Raw genomic sequence first — 23199 nt, forward strand, 5'->3', positions numbered from 1 at the left:
GTATCAAGCATTCAAGCCAATAAACCTAAAACCATCAACGTCCAACGAACGTCGTACAACCATCGTCCATCACGCAAATCAGAATTATTTTTATTTTTAAGCTTTAATCTTTACTTTCTATCACGATTCACGAATTTATGATTTAAGAATCAAGTTAATCATGATTCGTGTTTCGTAAATCAACTAATAATAACGATTAACGATTTACTATTATATTTAGTTTTTAATACTCATTCGTTTTCATCAAATATCATTCATGTCTTTTATCAATATTCAACGCTTAAAGTTCCTGAAATTAGATACTGAAAATTAAATTTAGAAAAAATGCGTGTAGAACGTAGTCAAAGCCCTACTGAGGAGGTTAGAGGAATATTATTTTAATTATAAAGAAAATAGTGATCATCATTTATATTTTATTTTGTTCAGGTGACTAGTATTTTAAATGAAGCTGCTGTGGCTCCTGATGAAAACACTAAACTTGCTTTACTTCTTAAAGCTAAAGAAGTATTGTTGTATCAAGAACCAAAATTTTTACCACAATTCATCAATGATGTAATTGCGTATCAAAATGATCATAGTAAAACAATAAGAACATTTGTTGTAGCGTTCATAGAAGAATGCTGGTAATTTGGTTGAGAACTAATATTTTTAAAGGTATTTAATTAAAATAATAATTATCTTTCCAGCAATAAAGAAAAGTCAAATGTTTGTGTCACATTACCAAATATATTAATGTTACTGAAAGATCGATCACTTGTAGTTCAAAAAAGAGTGATACAGGCGGCTAGTAGTATATACAGAGCTGGATTACAGTGGATATCAATGTCTGATTTGCCTAGTTCTGATCTATCTACTGTATGGCAAGATTTAACAAATTTGAAATCGCATGTGATTAACATGATTGATAATGATAATGAAGGGTATTTAAGAATTATTATTTTTTTCTCTTAACTATTAAGAGTAATATAAATATTTTTTTTTATTAGTATTCGTTTTCAAGTTATTAAATTCATGGAAACAGTAGTACTTGTACAAACATATAAAAGTGAAGGTGGTATAGATCGTGAGAATGATTTATCACTTGAAGATATACCTTTAACTCTTAAAGTTACTCGTCGTAGAAGACTTGAAGATGAAGCAAAGTATTTAATATACAACTATATTATATTATATTATTATAATATTATAAAATAAACAATATAGTATTATATTAACAATGGATTTAAATTGTAGGGTGGTGTTTGATCTTCTATCAAGATTTTGTCAATCTTCTAATGTAGGCCATACAAATTTAATAACTTGTATGGTGTCATTAACATTAATTGCCAAATATCGTGTGTCATTTATTGAAAAAGTTTTAACTACATTAGAAACATTATCTAGTAAGAACTATCAAGTAAAATTCATTATTAAATTTAATTAAAATTTATTAATATTTATAATTTTTTTTTTTAGAAAATATACCAAACATTTTATCAATGAGTCAATTATCCTCTGTTCAGAGAAATCTAAAAACACAATTATTAAGTATTTTGCGTCTCCCAGCTTCAATTGAACATCAGCAAATTATTGGTAGACTATTACTAGATATTGGGGCTTCCAATCAAGAAGTATTTATATGATAATTACTATAATAAATTATTTAAAAATTATATAATATTCTGTTTTATATTTAGATTATGAAAGCACTTCAGGTTCTGTCAAAAAATGAAGATAGTAAAAAGTTATTACGATCCTTAAAACGTAAAAATGATGACAAAGATGATAAAAAACCAGAAAAAGATGACATTCCGGAAAAAAAGAGATGTACTGAGGGTACACTACCAGATCGACATATTAATTCAGTTAAAGCATGGGTACTGGAAAAATTATCTACAGAATCCATCACAAATCTAATTATGACATCCATGGTAAATAATTATATCAAGATATACATGGTGACACCTTAAGTTCTGAATCATGCTCGCCACATTTTATAACCTGAGTGGAAGTATTGGTTTAACAATAATGTTTATTTTTTGTCTATTATCAAAAATAACAAATTCCATTTTAAATAATAAAAAGAATTATGCTATCTTCTACTTTGATGGTAGTTTCTGGTAACCAAACAGATCTAATTACTTTCATCAGACAATTTTATTATTTTGACTTGAAACTTTTTTGTCATTGTGTATATTATTATTTTTTTATGTATAATTAAATTTTCAAAAAATTTAAATTTGCAGTTCCTAACTTTGGGTTAATTATCTCCCAGCAGTAAAACGAGAGTTTCTAAATAGTAAATACAAAACAATTTTTTCAATTACCTACTTACCTGTGGAATTAGTCTAATTTCCATAACTTTTTCAATTAATATTATAATATTGGGTATTTATAGTTACATAAATTTAATTCAAAAATCTAAATCTAATATGACCTCAATAAAGTTTATTTCTTTAAAATATAAAAATCCTATTACATATTCTACAAAACATGATTGTTTTTAATAATTTATTTTACAATAATTCTTATTTTTCCGTGATTTTTATTGCCATAGTACCAGGTATCTAGAATCTAGAAATTGGCCAAATAGTTGTCTCTACAAATAATCAGCTTTGATATGTTTAAGAAGATATATTTGTATACATTATCTTTGTCTTACAAACATTTAACATAGGAAATTTATTTTCAGTGGAACCGATATTGTTTTGAATGTTAATAAATCAAAGAAAACATATGCACTATGCAGGTGTAGCATCCCATTAAGGATGATAAAATAGAAAAAGTTAGATGACTTATTGATGTTAAAATAATTTATAGATTAATAATAAATAATAAAAATAACATTCTTATTAAAAAAAAACCCTTTTATATCGCTTAAAGACGGTTTTTTGATATCATAAAAATATAAGGATTTGAGAATATGGTATTAATATACATCTAAACTTTTAAAAAATTTAAATTATTATGTATAATTTAATTATAAATAGTAGGTGGGTGGTTTTAACTAATATTTGTTTTATATTTTATTTTTTTTTAAGAGTTTATATTTTAATTTATAGCCTAAATTACCATCAAAAATGCCTTCAACTTTTGTAACAAATTATACACCAATAGCTGCAGCTGGTACTGATAGTCACATAAAACATGTAGCAAAATTATTAGCTACTTTAATATGTGGATCAGAAGTTGTTATTCCTGATCTGAAGTATATAACTCAAAATGATGATGAATCTTTAGAAGGAGTAAAAGAAGAAATGATAAAAATGGAGGAAGAAGATATGCTATTAGCTCAACCAGCAGAATTAAATATGGATAACTGTCAAATTGATCCTATTGAAGCTGAAGAACTAGCTATTGATGCTTTACTTAGAGTTTTAGATACTAGTAAAATTATATTGTCAAAACAGTTTAAAGAAGTACACATTAAAGCTATAACTAAAATGGCAGTTATGTGTAGTAATGATTTTCGCAACAGTAAGTAATACTTATTAATGTACTCCATTAAAAAATAATTACATAGTTAGACTACATGTTTATTTATTTCTTGTCTAGCTATACTTGATTATATAAATTTGGATATGCCTAAAAATATGAATTTATGTTTATCGTGGTTATATGAAGAGTATAGTGTAAATCAAGGATTTATTAAACTGCCAACAGCATTCAGAAATTCTTTAACTTCAGAACAAAATTACAATACTGTTTTATGTGCATTAATCAGAGGTGCATTAAATATTGTAGATCCTAAAGAAAAAGAAGAGTAAATTGGATTTTTAATTAATATAAAATGTTGAGATAAACTTTTGATTTTTAATTTTTGTAATATGTTTATAGTGCTATAACCACTTTTTATTTTGAAAGTCCATTAATTACTGATGATGCTGTAGATATTTTGAAAGAAATTTGTGGTGATCATGCATTTGGTCTATTCATCCTCAATGAATTAGTTACTAAACGCCCTCCAAGACAATTAGTGTATTTAAATGCACTTCTTTTCTTCACTTCACATAAGAATGATAAAGTAATGTATTTAAATACGCAATAATATTTAATAAGTATGTTTAATTATTAAATAATGATATAAATTATTAGAATGAACAATCAATATAATACTTTTAATGGCTTGATTTAAATCACTTTATACTATTTAAATTATTTTTATAACTTATTTACTTTTTTTTTAATAAAATGTAAAACTGATTAATAATTACTGCAATTAATCTAAACTTTGAAAATTATGATTTTTGTTGTATAAATCTTAAAATATTAGAGTAAATAAATGTAGTGAACTCGATTATTTATGGTATAGCAACTACCACAGATAAGTAAATTCTATGAATAACCAATGTGGATTCCACATTGAGAAATAAAAACTTGACAAAAATATTTCTAATTTAAATCCCCAGGGTATGATCAGGTATAATCATTCAGGAAAATAGTTTTCAAAGGTAAGTTATGAGACTTGAGATATTCTCTAACTTATGGAAAACAAATTTGCAGAATTTTTTTTCTATGTGAATAATCAAAATTCTTTTAATTCTGTGGAACACAAACATATGATCAAGCTTATTGTGTTTAAATTGTTTAATATTAGTATTAAGTTATAAACAATTATATTATAATTAAGCATTTATTTTACTTCCAACTATTGGAAAAATGTGTTTATATTCAACATAAATACTTATAAAAGAAAAAAACTTAATGTTGTTATTATCTTATTTAATCAATTGAATTGTGTTGAATATTTTTAGCTTCGAGAAATTGCATTAAATTTTATCAGTAAATTGTATAAAAATAAAGATTTAAAAAATATTATTGAAGAATATGCTACTTTTTACTTGGGATTCTTAAGATTACAATTACCCCCTGATGTACTCTTTGGTCATGAAACAGGCCGATTGGTCAAATCTGAAGCGTGGGATGAAGATTCAACTACAGCTTGCTTGTATCTATATTTCATGTTAATGGCTGATAACTATGAACTAATCCACGAGTATGATTTTTATACTTAATTTTAATATTTAATTTATGTCAGTATACTTAATAATATATTTTATAATTCACTAGATTAGCAGCTGTATTTTCTAATGCTCAAGGAGAAGTAAAACGTTCAATAATAAAACTTTTACCACATCCTATTCAAAATATGCCAATGAATTCAGCTGAGATGTTTAGACTTCTTGAAGAAATACCAAAAGGGTCTGAAGCAATGATAACCCGAGTTTTGCATACTATTACTGAAAAAGGTGAGTGGCTTAATTTTTATTTTTAAGAGCAAACTACAAAATAATATGTTATAAAACTTCCATATATGGATTTTTTTGTTTTTAATATTATAATTTATAAAAAAATTAAAAATCATAAAAACCAAATTGCTGAAATATTTGATCTGTTGATTACTTGATTGTATGTACTCTTAAAACAGTTAAAACATTTAACTAAATAGTAAATGTATCCTGTTATTCAATTTAAATTTAATAATTTTTATTTAACACTAAATACTTGTACATTTTTAATGAAAATTATACCAACATCAACTAGCAATAATACTTTATAAAAAAATTGATTAAACAAAAAATAAAACTGCATACATTATAAAACTTATATAGTAATAAACTTAATTCACTATAAATTAGTGAAATGTATTAAGGAGCTTCAAGAAAAATAATTTTGCTTAATATGATCACAAGCAAAAATTGAACTTAATTATTAAGAGGTGACTTACATTTTTGTTTTGTTAGATTATAGCTGTCTTTCCTGTTTCCACCTTAATATGTCATGTTGAGTTGAATATTGATTACTTATAAGTTGTAATATTTTAGCTACACATGTATTAAATTTAATAAATATAATATAGAACGGTGACACGTCGGGCCGTATTTATGCCTAGGCCTGTAAGGCCCTGGCCTAGGGCGGCAAATTTTGTAAGAAATGAAAAAAAATTTCATATAAATATTAACTACATTTTTTTTCTTGGGATAGGGCGGCATATTTAAAAGGGCCTAGGGCGGCACCTGTTCTAAATCTGGCCCTGGTGACACAGTGTAATATAGCTAGTCATCTTCCTAGTCTTGAAAGTAGTGAATACTGAATATTAAAATTTTAAATCATCTATACAAGTTACAACTATAAACTTTAATAATACTTCAATAGTATAAGTAATAGCCAATTGATATTAATATTAAATTTCATTTTCAGTTTAAATTTAGTCTTCTTTTTTTGATCAAAATGATACTCGTAATGCTCATACTATTTTGGTTATACAATTTTATACTAGATAGCGCTTATAAAATTATTCTGTTATCATTATCATTTATTTTATTTGTAATTTGTTACTGGCGTTATTTTTCCATCCATCATCAGTATTTTATTGTTTATTATTAATTATTATTTATTTTGATTGTTGGAAAGTTAAATGAATAAATGCCTAGTTTTTTAAAAAAAGTAAAATAAATAAATACATAATTGTCAAATACTACATAGATTTATTAGCAGTTGTTGTTTTGATTTGAATACAAACCACACTGTCTAATATTGTTGACTGATAATATGTCTTCATCAAGTGAAAAAGATTCACCTTCAAATCCTAAAGGATCTGGAAAAATTGAAGAAAAAAAGAGCCAATCAGACAATGATGTACCTTCTCCATCTGAATCATATGAATTTCCCTGCCCATACACTTTACACAAGACTGAACAGTTTCGATGTACGAATCAACTTTGGACTGTAGGTGATATTGTATCTGTAAGTCAACCAAATTCAGCCAAAATAATTTATGCACAAATTATTGAATTATATGAAAATCAATTATGTGAAAAACGAGCAAAAATCATATGGTTAGCACCTAAAGCTAATGTTGGAGTCACAGATGAATCAAAAATGGTGCATTATGATACTTTTACACCTAATGAATTTGTACATATTTCTGTCGATCAAAGATTAGCACCCATACATTGCCTAAAATTTGTTATGAATGTTCCTAATTTATTTGAGTATAAAAAATATGTTGGCACCAATCACCTAGTCAATACGTTTATTGTATCACATGCAGAAAGATATGCAGAATCTGATGAAGACGATGGACAAAAAGCCAAAAGTAAAGTCAGACGGCTACTTAATAAGTGAATAAAATAATTATATTCATTGTTCATAATATATTGTAAACCAAAATTATAAAATGTATTTTTTTTTATATATGTATATATATATACATATTTGTAAATAATGTTATCATTTTAATCTTGATTAATGGAATAAAATGTTTTATGCTATTAACATTATTTATTAATAATACTAAAGGTAACTAATTTCATATGGTTTTAAAATCTTTTTTGTTTCAAATGTAATTTAACATTTAGTATTAATATTTCTATAACAATGTCTTTTATAATTTGTTAAAAATGTATTAACTAATTTAAAACATTTTTTTTTTGTATGTGTATTTTGTATATGAGTGGTATTATTGTTTATACCTTTATTTTTTAGAAATTTTATAAATGTACATTTTTGATGCTCAATAATAACTTAGTATTCTGTATAAATTTAACCTTTTATATTATTATAATAAATATACTTACTATAAAATTTATAATATTTTCATTAATTTTACCAATAAGTATTGTAGAGAATTGTATAATGTGTAGATATATATTATGTAAGGCTATAAATAATATATAAAGAAGTAATGTAGTTTGATAATAATACTTTTATAATACAATATTAAATATGTATAAATTATTAGTAGGGCTGGGATTTTAATGTCCTTAAAAAACTCAAAATATGTATTACATTTTTTTTTTTAAATAGCTTAAAATTTTAAAAAACTACATAGGTTCATAAGTATTTTATTTTACTTTATAAATTTATATATATAAAAAAATTATTATTTATTGTTACATTGAATCACAAGTGTGTGCTTCAGGTTTTCAAATAGAAATTGTATGGTAAAATGTTGTACACTGCACTTGTTAAGAATATCTATAATTTATATACCCTAACTAAAAGAAATAGGTCATTTTAGTTTTCATCTATTGTTAGCATATAATTAATATATTATAATAAAAATCAATAGTAAAATTTTTAATTTAAAACCACCAAAAATGACTTTAAACTCCTAAAAATGAGAAAAATGACCTTAAAATGCAATAATCCAAAAAAATGTATAATAAAATTTCTTATTCTAATTTAAAAATACTTAAAACATATTTGTGACAAAAGAAGCATCGTACAGAAAGCTTCAGAAAAAAATGCAGTGTATTGAAATCCCAGCCCTAATTATTAGATATTAAAAAACTTCTCTTTGATCTTGGTAATTTTTAATTAATCAGAGTAATCTAATATATTTTCTTAATTTGGCTAATTGGTAGAACAGTAAAATACCATAAATCATCCTGAAGCTGTTTTAATATGTTAAGGTATGCTTTATTTAAACTTTTTTACTATATTTTACGTATAATGTTGTTTTATTAATAATTTATGAATAAACAAATTTTATTATATACATTTATTTCAAGTATCCTAATTATTTGTTTGGTTTTGATACATAAATAAAATATAAATTTTATGTGACATATAATGTTGGTTTTTTGTATACTGTTTGCTCTAAAACACAGTTCGGCACCAAACTTTTATAGATCATAATATATAAATCTAAAAGATTAATTTAATATAAAACAATAATAATTAAACTTTTAGATATTAAATATATTTAAAATATATTACAAATATGTATTTGATTATTATATTTTATTTTTATTTTAGAAATTCCATCAACAGAATTAGTATCAAGAGTTAAAAAATTATATGAAAATCAGATAGTTGAAGTACGTTTCTTAGTTCCAATAATATCTGGTTTGGATAAGAAATATATTTTGAATGCTTTACCTCAATTAATAAAATTAAATCCAAATGTTGTAAAAGAGGTATGGTTTACAAATCTATTTAGTTACAAAAATGTATTAATTGATTAATATAAGTAATTATATTTCTTCAATTATAGGTTTTCAATAGAATTTTGGGTATTAACTATTCAAACTCAAATCCTCCAGTAAGTCCAGCTGAGCTTTTGATTGCATTACACACGATGGATTCAGATCCTAATGACCTCAAGTACATTATTAAAGGTAAAATAATAATTAATAGTTTAAGACTTTTTATGCTTATTAAAAATTAAAAATATTATATTTTCTAATACATAATACCATTCTATTTTGATAGCTACATCATTGTGTTTTGCTGAAAAATCAGTATTCACACAAGAGATATTGGCTATTGTCATGCAGAATTTGATGGATATTAATCCATTACCTACGTTATTGATGCGTACAGTTATACAGTCTTTGGCCACTTTTCCACGTTTGATTGCTTTTATAATGAATATACTTCAGAGGCTTATATTGAAAAAAGTGTGGCACCAAAAAACACAATGGGAAGGTTTCATAAAGTGTTGTCAGAAGACAAAACCTAATAGTTTTCAGGTGTTACTACAATTGCCACCAGAGCAACTAGAAGACGTCTTGTTTCAATGTCCAGAAATGAGAAAATCATTATTAGATCATGTACTTAGTTTTACTGAAGTACAAGTAAGAATTAATCAATTAATTAAAAATTGATTTTTAAATCTAAAATTGTTTTTTATATTTTAAGCGTTTGCATATTCGTCAAGCAATTATGGATGTTATATTTGGAAAAAAATTGGAAGTACCAATGTATCAAAATTTAAAAGTGAAATGTGAACCTGTAAGCAATACAAATAATCAACATGTTATAGTGACTGTAAGTAAATTAAAATAATTCGTTTGGATACTAAGCTAATTGTTATCAAAGTATTATAATATATGTTAGAAATTTGGAATACCATTGAACCCACTCTTCTATTAATTTAAAAGTAATAAATATATATAAAAAAATATATAAGCTGTAGGTTAACTGCTATTAAATATTTACAATATTGTTAATATTTAATAATTATTTTTTTGTTTTTTAATGTAAATAATAATATAATATGCATATTGACATGATTTGTTATTACTAAAGCCCGGATTTGGATGTTTTTGCATATTTTTTTTTTCACTTTTTTATATTTTTGTTAATAATCTTCACGAATCATACTTATTGGAATTCACTGCTAAATTTTTATTTTGCTTATTTTTGCATATTTGACTGTAAATGCATATTTGTTGCATATTTCAAAGAATGCGCTGTTGCGAAAAAATTTTGGTTGGTAGGATGCAGAATTAGCGACACAGTTTTAGCTATCTTAATTTAAAATACGTGTTACCTGTATGTAAAATATTATTAATACATTAATACATTAGAAATAGTTAAGATAATCCTGTCGTATTAAAATAAATAGTTCATCTACTGTAATCTAATCGTTATATCGTTGTTATTGATGTAATATATTTAATTTTATAATATAATTAATATAGTTACAATGACTATCAAGACCCAATGATTTTAAGCTATTTTAACTTTGCCCCAATAACTTCAGAAGATTGTAAACGATCATTTTTGATACATAAGCATTAATTAACAGACGGCATAGTTTTACCGAAGAAAAACTTGAATATCATTAAATAATTAATTTTAACAATAAAGAATAAAAACACATTTTGAGTTGTATATTTTATTTTATTTTTAAACAAAAATATTTATGCATTTATTAATGTGGTTCTTATTTATTCATTTATATTTTATTATCTTATATTTTTTTCATACTTAATACAACTTTGATTTTTTAAATATAAATTTTGTAAATATATATTTGTTGTATATTTTAATGATTTTTCTGCATATTATAAGGCATATTTTGATACTTATTATTACTTATAAATTTTGGCTTTAATTATTACCTATGACCATTAACCCATTAACATGTAGTTAAAATTTATTTATGTTGTTAAATTAAAAAAAAAATTTTTTATATTCTTACAGAATCAAGAAAAACAATCACCAGAAAAAATAACTAATTTGAAAGAAGACGAGCTTAGGCCACCAGGCGATTGTGATGAAGACTCAATAAATGGAATATAGTTGTATTATTACTTCAAAACATTATCACTTTGTTCCATTTATTTATACTTTATTTTAAAATGAATACAATTATTTCAATCGAGTGTTATATTGAAAATGCAATTGAATAAACCTTTAGTTTAATACATTTTATTAGTTTTGTGTATTTAATATTTATATAATATAATATATATTATATATATGTATTAAATTAAATGCATCGTTCTATATATATTAAAAAAAAAAAAATCAATAACCCTTGTTTTCTACCCTGCATTGCTATGAGCTCCTTGGTAACAGTTTATGAATACAAACATAACATAATATTCATTACTCTAGCAAGTTTTGATAAGTTGATAGGCAAGGTGTTTTAAGTTATTAAAACAAAATAATATAAGCTATAAAAGTGATATTTATATTGTGAAGTTTATTAGTTATATATGTATTTATAGAATAATAGAATGTCTGACAGAGTATATGTAGCTAAGCTACCAAAAACCAGTTCAGAAATTATAAGTGAAGCGAAAGCAGCTCTGAATCCATCCCTTTATGTAAAGCCACTGACAACAAATAGACCATTCACCCCTCGCGAAAGGGTATTCTTCTGTAACCGACGAACAAATCGTCCACCAAGTGCTTTTAAGTATGTGAAAATTGTTTTAAACTTATAAATACAACAATAATACTCATGAGGCTCATATGTATGATAGGTTACAACAAGTTCAATTGCAGGAAAAGAAAAAAACTAGTTGTACAAAATTACCAGCTCTTTATAATACAAAATATTCTACAGCCAATAATTGTAAGAAACATTACAATTATTTTGAATATCACATAGTCAATGTAATATGTTGTTATTAATGTAGTAGATTGTAAAAAAGAAATTAAAAGACAAACACAAAGCAGTTCTCCTAACACAACACGTCGACGTTCTAATTCAGACGTGGCCAACAACGCAAACATATCAAGAAAAAAAATTTCATCGTTGTCATTTCCTTTATCAATCGACACACTACTTAAGGTACCATTTACTGATTCGATTTATAATATTGAAACTGTTGTTGTATAGGTACTCTTATTTTTTTCTTTTTACAATGTATGTTATGATAAAAATACAAAAACTGATGAATCATAAGATTCTGAATTTTGTATTTCAAACTTTAACAAACAAAATTAGGTAAATTTTAGAATAAACAATCAATATTTGTGAAAGTCCAAAATTTTTTACCTATTATGTGATATTTTTCCTCTTCCTTTAAACTCTTATTAATTAATAAATGATTAAACTTCAATGGTTTTGCAGTTTTTAGAATATTTATATTTTATGTACTACTTATATTACAATGTTAAATGTTAATTATTAACTTGGAATTATGTATTTACTTATATAGTTACTGTAAAACTATTTATTACCTATTGATTATGAATAATAATATACAAAAAAAAGTAATGTTAAAAATAAAAAGGTATTTGAATTAAATTTTTGTTTGGAAAATTAGAGTCAATAGAGTCCTATGTTTTGTCGATAGGTACCTATACATTTTTATTAAGATTCAAAATCACTTATTAATTTGAAATCTGAATGAATTAAGAGTTAGATTACTAATTAGTTTTTAACTTGGTAGAAGACTAGGACCAATTAGGTACCTACTGACTAAGTTCCTGTTCATTTCTAACTCTTTGTCTTTCTATTGTTATATCATATTAATTATTATCTCTTATATTCAGTACTTACTACCTTCTTATTAAATATGAATTATAGTATTATATTGTATTACTTATAAATTATTGTTTTTTATGTGTATATAAAAATTTTAACCATCAAAAATGTGTTGAAAATATTGATTTATTTTTATTTTCTACACAGGAATTATACCTAGTACAAAATAAAATTTATTAATAAACCTACATTTCACTTAAGAGTTGATCAAGTACTTTCAGGCACTGAATTACACTCATATCAATCAAAAATATATTTTGAGCCCAACAATGAACATTTTGACCAAAGTCTATTTTATGCTTTTTGATTTCATGAATTATGTTTTCATTTTTCAGCTCACGAATTACTTTATTGAGCTTGTACCGCAAATGAATGGTATTAACGTTTGGATAATTTAATATTAAAGCATCTAACAATATGTCCATTGTCGTTGATTGATTGATTCTAATTGTTTCTAACACAATTTGCATTACTTTATTTAATTCGATTTTTAAGGAAGAATCCATCATATTAAATAATATATACTTACAAGTGTAATAGTAGATAATATTACTGTACAGCTTGTAACTTTTAATTTTTATAGTATATAATGTTAAATGTTAATACTTTATGATAGGAAAATAACGTGGATATAATAATTATTGTTGCTAGGCAGTAGTCATAGATTCGTCATATTAAAATATAAAAATCTACGTTTGTAACAAAAACTTTTTTCTGGTTTATACTGTTTGTAAGTAAACCAAACTTCATTTGTTTTGGTGTAACTTAGGTATTGAAAATGGACAATGATAATATGATATAGATATATTATGTATTAATTATTAATATATACCTATTTTATTTATATAATTATATTTCATTCGTATAATATCGAGAAAGTAAAGAGAAATAATGAATTAATTTCTATATATTTTTATATTATTATTTGTTATTTTTGTAATTTATTCTACCGATTTACTCTAACGATCGAATTGCTATAGTAAATAGGCTAAGGTACGATTTTCAAAATATTTTGACTCTTTTTGAGGTAGGTATTTTTTAGATATTTGACATTTTCGATTTTTTTTCATAAATATTGATAAACACATTTGTATTCGTCTAAATGATAAACATATAATTTAAAGTTACTCGTAAGTTGTTATTACAGCTAGGTTTTTAAAAATATTAAAAATAGTCGTACTTTAGTATTGGCACAATTTTTTTTTATAAGCAAGTTTTGTCAAAACCACGTAAATTTGCGTATAATATTATTGTTATTAACTTTTGAGTCACTACTGACTTACCTAATTAATTTTGAAAATATTATTGTTTGAGGATATAAAATATTAAAGTATAATGTTATTATATTATTAATATATTATTTATATATTGTATTAAAGTTTATAATTTTTAAAATTAATTTTGTAAAACTGAACTATTTATATTTAAACTTTATATCAAAAAATTGTGCCCATATTTTTCAATATTAATAATTTTATGTATTACCGACAAACGACTATTATATAGAAATATAGAATCTTGCATTTATTTTTTATACTTTAAATAGTGGAAAGTTGTTAAAATGAAATAAATATAATTATATATATATATATAATATCAATCTTTAATTATGAAACTAAAGATATATAAATAGATGTATTAAATTAAAGTAGGTTTGGTGCCCTCTAATTTTGTATAAGTTGCTTTTTTGTTATTCCTATACCTAATAACAGAAAATCAAAACTGAATAAAAAAATTAAATCTTTGTTTTTTTTAGTTAAATAAAATATGTATTTTATATTTATTGATATATAAAAGTAAAATATCTTGAGATATTTTTAAAATTAAAAGTTATAACTTATAAGTACAATTTTTTAGAATCATTATGAACAAAATATGTACGATCATGAGTATATGAGCCATGAAAATGAAATCAACGAAGCGAGAGCACTATGTTTTGATGTTCACACTGATTGCCTATGGATCGTGTCACTAATTGAAACCAAAATGAAAAAAAGTATAGTATTGAATGACAATTTTTTAACTGATGAAATTTTAACCAATTTTAGAAGACAATCACGAATATATATTAACATTTATTTTAGTTATTTAGTAGGTATATATAATATTTACAGAGTAACGCTCTAATTATAATATGCTCATTAGTCATTACCTACTTCTTACTTTTATAGTTCGATGTGAAGTAATAATAATAAAGTATGGTTTTGGAGTATGCAGCGTTTTGTATTGCATTAACTGCAGTCACCATATACTAGTGAGCATGTTTAGTGAATCACTAAATAATTTGTATTTTGTTTGATTATATAATATATTATGATATAATTTAAGATATAACTCAATTTCTATTTACTATTATATTATTATATGATAAGTACTAAAAATTATTTAAGTATATATTAATTATATTAATTGGTTTAAAGATATTGATTTATATATTGCTTGAAGACTGAGATATAAAGTACTTAAAATCATTTATTATAATTAAGTCAGTTAATATAAAAGTTTAAGTTAAAATTTCGTAGTCACTTATGATTATACGAATTTTATAAAATGTGTAATAAAATAGTCATTACATTTCATAATTATACTCATACGATTCAATTAGGTAAAATAAAAATAAATATAATGTAATTTTATTTGTAGATTTTGAAACTAGTGAGATGTGCTCACTTTTAAATAAACTAGCAATGGCCATTAAGCGCGAAAACCTATCAGTAATACGTGATGAAAATAAGAAGGAGACTATACTGAAAACAGTATTTAAACTTGTGAACACTTCACCCGACGACGAACTTACTGTTCATATATTATTAGTATTACTTCAGGTAAGTCAAATGATTTTTCAATGTATAAATACAAAGTATACAAAATACAATAATATCAAGTATTGATTTTTAGATGCAAGTGACTGGAAAATATTTAGCAACTGTTTGCAAACTAATATTCAAAATATCTCGTTTAGATAAAAACGATAATTTATTCCTCGAAACCAATATATTAACCCTTTTTGTAGATATACTTGGTTTAGCTACTCCACACGAAGATTCCGAGTCATTGATTTATGGCTACGGAGCTTTAAAATTTCTTACTATGAATCCAGATTTAATGGAACGTGCTATGAATAACGGTTGTCTATCGTTAATGTTACTACATTTGAAAATGATAAATTTAGAAAGAACAGAACGTCAAATCTTGCCGGAAACCATCAACCACGTACTATACCAATTAACTGGCACTCTTAGAAATGTAGTCAATGACAGAAAATTCTACGTTGAACTTTTATCTTCGGGTGGTTTAATGACTATATACCGTGCTTTGGAATTGTTTTCTGGAGATATCGATGTTGTTACGAACATTTCCAGAATTTTAAGGTACCAAAAATATTTATTACGAAATTCATAATAAATATAATTTACCTACAAATATATCTATATTTATGTGTTATAAACTTATTAAGTAAAACATAATAAGTAATAACATATTAATAAATATTATCAGCATTATGTCCACTGATGAGAAATGCTGTGAAGCACTTGTGGAGTGCTGGTCAAATGTATCTGTATTAATGTCAGTAATAGAAAAATACCCGGGACAAGAAGAAATTGTAGTTCGTATTACCTATGCATTAGGGAACATACTGACCAATAATGAAAACGCTAGACATCAAGTAATATTACATGAAAAGTTTTTACCAATAAAAAATTTTAAAACTTCTACTTTATACACCTTTATATTATAGTTATACGAGACACATTGTTCTATGGGAACATTTTTGAATTTAATGCAATTATACTTGGAAAAAGATTTAAACAATATATCACGTGACGTTAAATTCAACATTGTCGAGGACGTGCTAATCAAAGTAAAATAATTTCTTTTCTTTTAAAATATAAAATAAATTAATGTATTTTTGGTTAATAGATAATACGCGTCATAGTAAATATGAGCATACAACCAGAAATCGGTGCTAAGTTAGTAAAGGTGGCAGACGATTATCATCCAGTTCACAAAGTAAAAGAATGCGAACAGTTTTTAGATTCTTTACTGACTATACTTAGGCGGAAATCTATTGATGAAAACGAAGAGCTTGTACTTGCTGCGTTAGCTGCTTTAAACAATTTATCTTATTATGCGGACATGTCAAACCCAAATTGTGGCCCTTTTGGAGCTCGTCAGCTAGACATAACACAAGGTATTTATAGCCCAATTATTAATTATATTCTATGTACCTATAGACAGATATATTAGATACGGTATTATGATTATTTTAAAACTATTGTTTTAGCATTGAGCTTGTTACTTACAACCAGAAATCATTTTTGTAAAGTGGAAGTAGCTAGAGTATTTGGAAACTTAACTAGATCAGCTACAGTTCGAGATTACTTATTGGAGACTAGTGGTAAATACAGTTTTTACTTATGATTAATTTTATTATTCTAAATGAAGTGAAAGGAATGTGTTGGTTTCACAATTATGCGTATGATACACGTGGATAGTAAAAGAAAGACCTATACTTCTTTAGATTATAAATTAAAAACAATAAGTGATACTATAAGGACTTCTTAAAGTACTGATAAATGATAATTAAATTGTACAGAAAACAAACCATTTAATATTGGAAAAATAAAACTAAGTATGCGTTTTTAAACAAATTTCTATTAGTTTTGGGTGTGCCGAACTTCGCTCGCAGAATCTTTTTTTTTCTGTGGGTGCATTGATTTATAAATTAAAATATTTATAATACAACTAGCAGCCATCCCTCAACTCTAATTTACACATGTTATATGGTGTTCTATGTGGAAAATATAATAGATACAATTCTATTATAATGAAAATGTTGTTATTAAAGAAAGTGAAAGCATTTTAATTATCGAGTAAATATGGCAAAAGCTAGGGAAAATGTATAGATAATATATTCCTTGCCTAATTATTTATTATACTCGACATCACTGCATGGAATGTTCAAAACAAAATATAAATCACTATGCTGTGTACACTTTAAGATTTAGTACAACTTTAGGCCCTGACTGTATATATCTGCCATCACATTTATATTGATCTTTAAAAATAAAATGTTATCGACATTTAATAACATATTTTTTTCTATTAATTATGATTAATACAATTAAAGAATGTTGCGTGTGTTAATAGTTTTATAAACTATAATTGGCACTAATATATTATAATTTATAATGGTTTTGTTTAAGTTTTTTTTTATCGTTAAGCTATTAAAGCTGTTGAAAGTTAGTCATTTGTTTTATGCATTTAAGCTAATAATAAGTGGAAGAAAAATACATACTGTCAGAATTCCGATACGATTTAAAAATTATATTTGAATTTGTTAGCTTTTTTGAATATATCTTACAGCGAGTTATATTTTATTACTGCTTTTAGATACACTAAAAGTTAATTAAAGACACCGGTGCAATAACTAGATAAGTCCTGATTTTTCAAAAATTCGTTTTTAACAAAAATGTTCAGAAAAAATTCTGTATCAATTGGCACAGAAATTAGATATATTCAAACATTATATAATAAGATATAAAGTTATAATAGTTATATAAGCTATAAAATAATTAAAAAAATTTTTTCGATCGCAATAACCGGGTACCTATGTGTTTGAACGTATCAGATCATTTGCTTACTGATTGGTTGCAATAACCGGATAACTATATCCAAAATAAAAAATGGACATACCTAACTTGTTATTGCAGTCACTGAAAATATATTTATCAACACTTAGTTTTTATTAATTATTTTTCTTAATAAAGTATAATTACCGAAGTAAATTATTTTATTTATAGTATGTCTTATTTTTACATACATAATAACAACATAGTTTCAATAATGATTCGTTTATTTACCAATTTAGAACGTTTTTTCTTTGTTTCCTGAAAAATATTTACGAAAATGGACTTACCAGGTTATTGCACCGGTGTCTTCAATTTTAAGAAAAAGATAATTTATTTGGTATTATGCTTAATAAATAATAACACAAATAGCAAATCTATTTAAAATCCTATTACACACCCTAAAGAATAAAGTTTTAATAATGTTTTTCATTAGTATTTATAAATTATATGTATTATTTGCACGAATAAAAATCCATGTACGAATATCAAAATTAATTCAACTATTGTTTTATATTAATTATTTATAGTTAAACAACTTTTAAGTATCTTTCTAGATGGCAACTTTCAGGATTTAGGTTTAAAAATATAAGTAGGTGCTAATATAGTACTATACATTTTTAATAAATACAATTTAGCCAGACAAATAAATCTTGTAGACAAAATATGTAGGTACTAATAAAAACACATATAATTTCATTAAGTATTAAATTAAAAAGTTATATTACTATTTGTATATTAATGATTTTTATTTTATTCTATGTTATTTTTATTCGTGTTCTTGATTTTTATAGATGTTACTCTTAATTGAAATTTATTTCTACTAAGATTTTAACCTTTATATTATATGTATACATATTACGTGTCTAAATATACCTACGATAAATAAATAAATATGATTTACCTTTTTTTGTAAAACGATTACTTTATAGTATACAAACAAAACAATTGACTAATAAACAATATGACTCGTTAAAATTTGATATTGACGAACAAAAACATTATGGAAGTAAACTATGTAAAAATAATATTTATGATCTTAGGGTTTTAAGCTATTGCTTTTTCAGGTACATAACATCTTCGTGTGTAGAACAGACCAAGTATATATATTTACAATTAATGGATTTTTTGTCGTTGTTGTTACAATATTGACGTACCTATTGACATAATATTTAAAAACATTTACATATTACATCCCTAAACTCTAGACACTTAAAAAGTAAAAATAACTGTGGGTCTGTGTATTGTTGAAAATATTATCTATATAATATGGTAGATAAAAAAAAGTAGATACCTACATAAAACTGTTATATTTGATAAAAAAGTAGAAAGTCAATTTGTTGTTAAAAATGTTTACTTTAAAATTTCTGAGAGAAGTTTTAATTAGCTAGTACCTATACTGTTAATAGTTTTTTAATCAGTAGTCAGTTATCAGTAGGTATAATTAGTATTATTTTTTTATAAAAAAATAAAATAGTTGTATGCGAGTTGAGATGAATATAAAATATTATGTATAACTATTTGAAGTACCAACTAAAATAAACCAAGCTTCGCTCATATTTCTAAACTTTTTCGTTTTTAGATGCAAAATAATTATAGAGCACCTGCAATTTACCCTAGGTCTTGGTTTAATTTGTACGTACATGCTGTGTATCTTGCACATAATATGTTATCTTGGTAGTTAGATAATAACATTATGCTATTGCCTACTGAATGTTACATATTTTATATGCACAGTTAAAAAAAAAACAACAATGAGAAATATCAATTATATATTATATACTTACTTTTCTTTTATATTTATTTTCGAATCTTTTTATTCCATAATAATTGTAGATAGGTATTACCTAAAAATATTCTCGCAACTACTCATAAGCCACTGATTTTATGCATACGTATTTTAGGATTATTGGCGGTTACCAATTGCTTGGATAGTGGTGACATAGAATTACTGGTCGTATGTTGCGGCGTATTGGTTAATATGACCTCTGACGAGAACAACCGACAAGCATTCAAAAATTACAATGGCGTTTCAAAAATGGTAAATATTCTTAGGTCGTCAGGTGAACGCAATTGGACCTTGTCGTCACTTATATGCCAAACCTTGTGGAACGTGTGTTCAGACAGTGACAGTTTTCCGGGCGACCCAATAGTAGTGCTTGACACGCTGGTCAAACTCACAGGTAGGAGCTGCGAATGAAATAAAAATTTAATAGTAATGTGCATGTAGTATATTAGAGAATATAATTTGCTAATATTTTACTATGAAATTATTATATCACGTATTAGACGAAGAACAATTATTTGGTGAGCTATTGTCGTCGGACGAGGAGAAAGTTGCAGAGTACAAGCAGTGGGAAGATTTCGCTTCGGTGGCTACAAATCTCTTAGAGTGGTTAGACGAACTATTAGAAGGGAGATTTGATAACATAGAACAATAATGCTGATTGTCTAATTCTCGTTTTATTTATCATTGTTCTTGTACTCAGATGTTTGTAGCATAACTGCATAGGTATCGGTGGTTGACAAATTATGTGAAACCCCAGTACCACATGATGTGTGTTGTTTAATCAAAACTAAATTACTTTATATTATAAAAAAAATTATTCTAAAATTACATAATTATATTAATTTAATACTAAAATATTACATTTTAATATTTTATTTTTTTCTCAAGATCTGGACATCTTACGCGTATGTGTATTGTGTAGGTATAATGTTTTCATCTTATACTAATGCACTGCATAATTGACATTTACGTTCAGTATAGTTGTTAATTTAAATATTAAAATGAATTTTCCAATTATCAAATCTATATTATCTGTGTAATCGCGTTGAATTTTTCACAATATTTAAATTATCAAGCGAGTTATGAGCATTTTTAAATATTAATATTTTTATACTCTACCTACATAATTAAAAATTAAAATATGGTAAAAATGTAATGATCGAACACAAACAGTATTCTTACATTTAAGTTGAATTATTCCTAATATATATCTTAATATTCTTATATCCTAATATATCCTATGAAATATAGTCCTTTATGATTATATATAGCCATATAGGATAATTTACTCTAAAGTCTAATATTTAAAATATCAACACAAAATTTGAACTGCTGAACACGAATTTGTTATGTTGTCCATTTTACATTTATAAGACTTCGGAGACAACACTATCAGTTGTAAGTCTTCTTAAAATTGACTTATTTGTCGATACTTGCAGATTTCCCACCACCTTGGTAAACATTTTTCTTTGAAAAACATTAATCACTCAGATTATAATCGTTATATATTATAATAACCCTATATTTAATCAATAAACACTAATGATTTTGGTCCAATGTCCAATATATTTTAGTGTAGTTTTAATAAGTTACTAAAACTGTTGAATGTATTTTGTAGAATATAGAATAAATTAATATTTTTACTTATTAAAAATTATCTAAAAATAAGTTCGTCATTCAATGATAATTTTATAAAAATACTATTTCTATAATTTACATAAAGGTAATGTAAATTAATAAGTTTAGAATAATAGTGTTTCTTTCATCAACGCCTATTGACTATTTGTAATTTGTATACAATTTTCAATTTTCTGGTTATAGAAATTATAAACTAAAATGTATACTAAATTAAAGTTACTATAGTAGCGTACTAGCGTATGATAATTAGTTAAAGTTTGTCATTAAATTGTATACTATACTGTTATTACTTATTAGTTATTAGTTTATTATCATAATGTTTAATATGTTTATGTACCTATAAATTAGCTATAATATTATGATATTCATATATAATTACTTATAAAAATAAATGTATAATTTAAAACTGAATATAATAATACTTAATTTATTAAATATACATTACTCAAAAAAATATGTTCCATACATGTTCAAATGTTTTATTCAAGGATTCTAAAACAACTGATAATTAAATAATAATAAATAAAAAACTGTTTGTTGAATGTATGATAAATTCTGATGCAACAAAAAAAGTAATTATACTTTCAATCTAATCAAAAGTCATTATTATAACATAGGTACTAATAAATAAATAAATAATATACTTAAATATAATCATAAGGCAATCAAAAATTTGTTTGTTGAATTAAACAAATTTACCTACATTGAAATTATTGAATTTAATCTATTAAAAAATCAATATATACGAGAAGTTAATAATACAATAAAATAAATAAACAAATAATACAAGTATGATCATAAATCAATCAAACATGTTAGTCAACAATTAGGTTTATACTTTTTTGATACCCAAGCTTTTTAAATTTTTTCTTACTTTATATTTGATTTTGAGTGTAGTGAATAACGATAAATCTAATGATTTAACAATGATATATGTTTTTTGTGTATTTTCGTATAGGTATACGATACATAATCGATAAAATACTTTGATCTTTTATTTCGAGGGTAGTTTTTGATAGAAAATTAGGTCAAGATCATTATTGTACTCTAAAGAGATCAAAAATAAAAATTCAATTTTTTTTTTCATTTATTTTCAAAATAATTGTAAAAAAAAAAAATTAAGGAAAAATGCGAATTTTTACACAAAATCAGGTTTTGACGAAATAGATTTTGTATTTTTTTTTATTTTTTGAAAAATGTTCATAAAAAATTATTTACTGTGTAAAAATGTTTGAAAATTGAATACATCATTCTACATAAGTCGTTTTTAAAAACAAATAACAGTATTTATAATACGTAAACGCAATTTATTTTTATTAGGATTCGTAATTCAAATTTTGACAAAATTCATCAAAATTACAAATATTTGTAGATTGTTTTGCAATTGAAAATTTTTTAAAATATGTAATTTTTATAGCGAAGGCTTA

At 24.3% G+C, this 23199-nt stretch overlaps 2 protein-coding genes across 3 annotated transcripts; both read left to right on the top strand.

Annotated features, from left to right (window-relative positions):
* Nucleotides 1–4: 4 nt before the first annotated feature.
* On the top strand, nucleotides 5–11143 carry LOC114123132 (symplekin). Its single transcript, XM_027985999.2, has 17 exons — nucleotides 5–360; nucleotides 427–623; nucleotides 687–920; nucleotides 987–1142; nucleotides 1234–1382; nucleotides 1456–1610; nucleotides 1677–1910; nucleotides 3042–3456; nucleotides 3535–3742; nucleotides 3817–4003; nucleotides 4734–4975; nucleotides 5050–5228; nucleotides 8743–8903; nucleotides 8981–9104; nucleotides 9199–9563; nucleotides 9628–9756; nucleotides 10918–11143. Exons 1-17 carry the CDS (start codon nucleotides 325–327, stop codon nucleotides 11014–11016), a joined length of 3270 nt encoding a protein of 1089 aa, XP_027841800.2. The 5' UTR covers nucleotides 5–324; the 3' UTR covers nucleotides 11017–11143.
* Nucleotides 11144–11308: 165 nt separating this feature from the next.
* LOC114123141 (armadillo repeat-containing protein 2) lies at nucleotides 11309–21901 on the top strand. 2 transcript variants are annotated; one of them, XM_027986013.2, is made up of 12 exons: nucleotides 11309–11638; nucleotides 11706–11797; nucleotides 11862–12016; nucleotides 14573–14711; nucleotides 15359–15540; nucleotides 15614–16086; nucleotides 16214–16382; nucleotides 16455–16577; nucleotides 16637–16907; nucleotides 17001–17114; nucleotides 20250–20528; nucleotides 20635–21901. In XM_027986013.2, the coding sequence occupies exons 1-12, from the start codon at nucleotides 11457–11459 to the stop codon at nucleotides 20784–20786; spliced, it is 2331 nt and encodes a 776-aa protein (XP_027841814.2). In that variant the 5' UTR covers nucleotides 11309–11456; the 3' UTR covers nucleotides 20787–21901. The 2 variants fall into 2 exon arrangements, with proteins under 2 accessions (XP_027841814.2, XP_050063453.1); XM_050207496.1 differs by having other exon boundaries at nucleotides 11865–12016.
* Nucleotides 21902–23199: the final 1298 nt, after the last annotated feature.

Source organism: Aphis gossypii, chromosome 1, assembly GCF_020184175.1.
Source record: "Aphis gossypii isolate Hap1 chromosome 1, ASM2018417v2, whole genome shotgun sequence".
Lineage (NCBI taxonomy): Eukaryota > Metazoa > Arthropoda > Insecta > Hemiptera > Aphididae > Aphis > Aphis gossypii.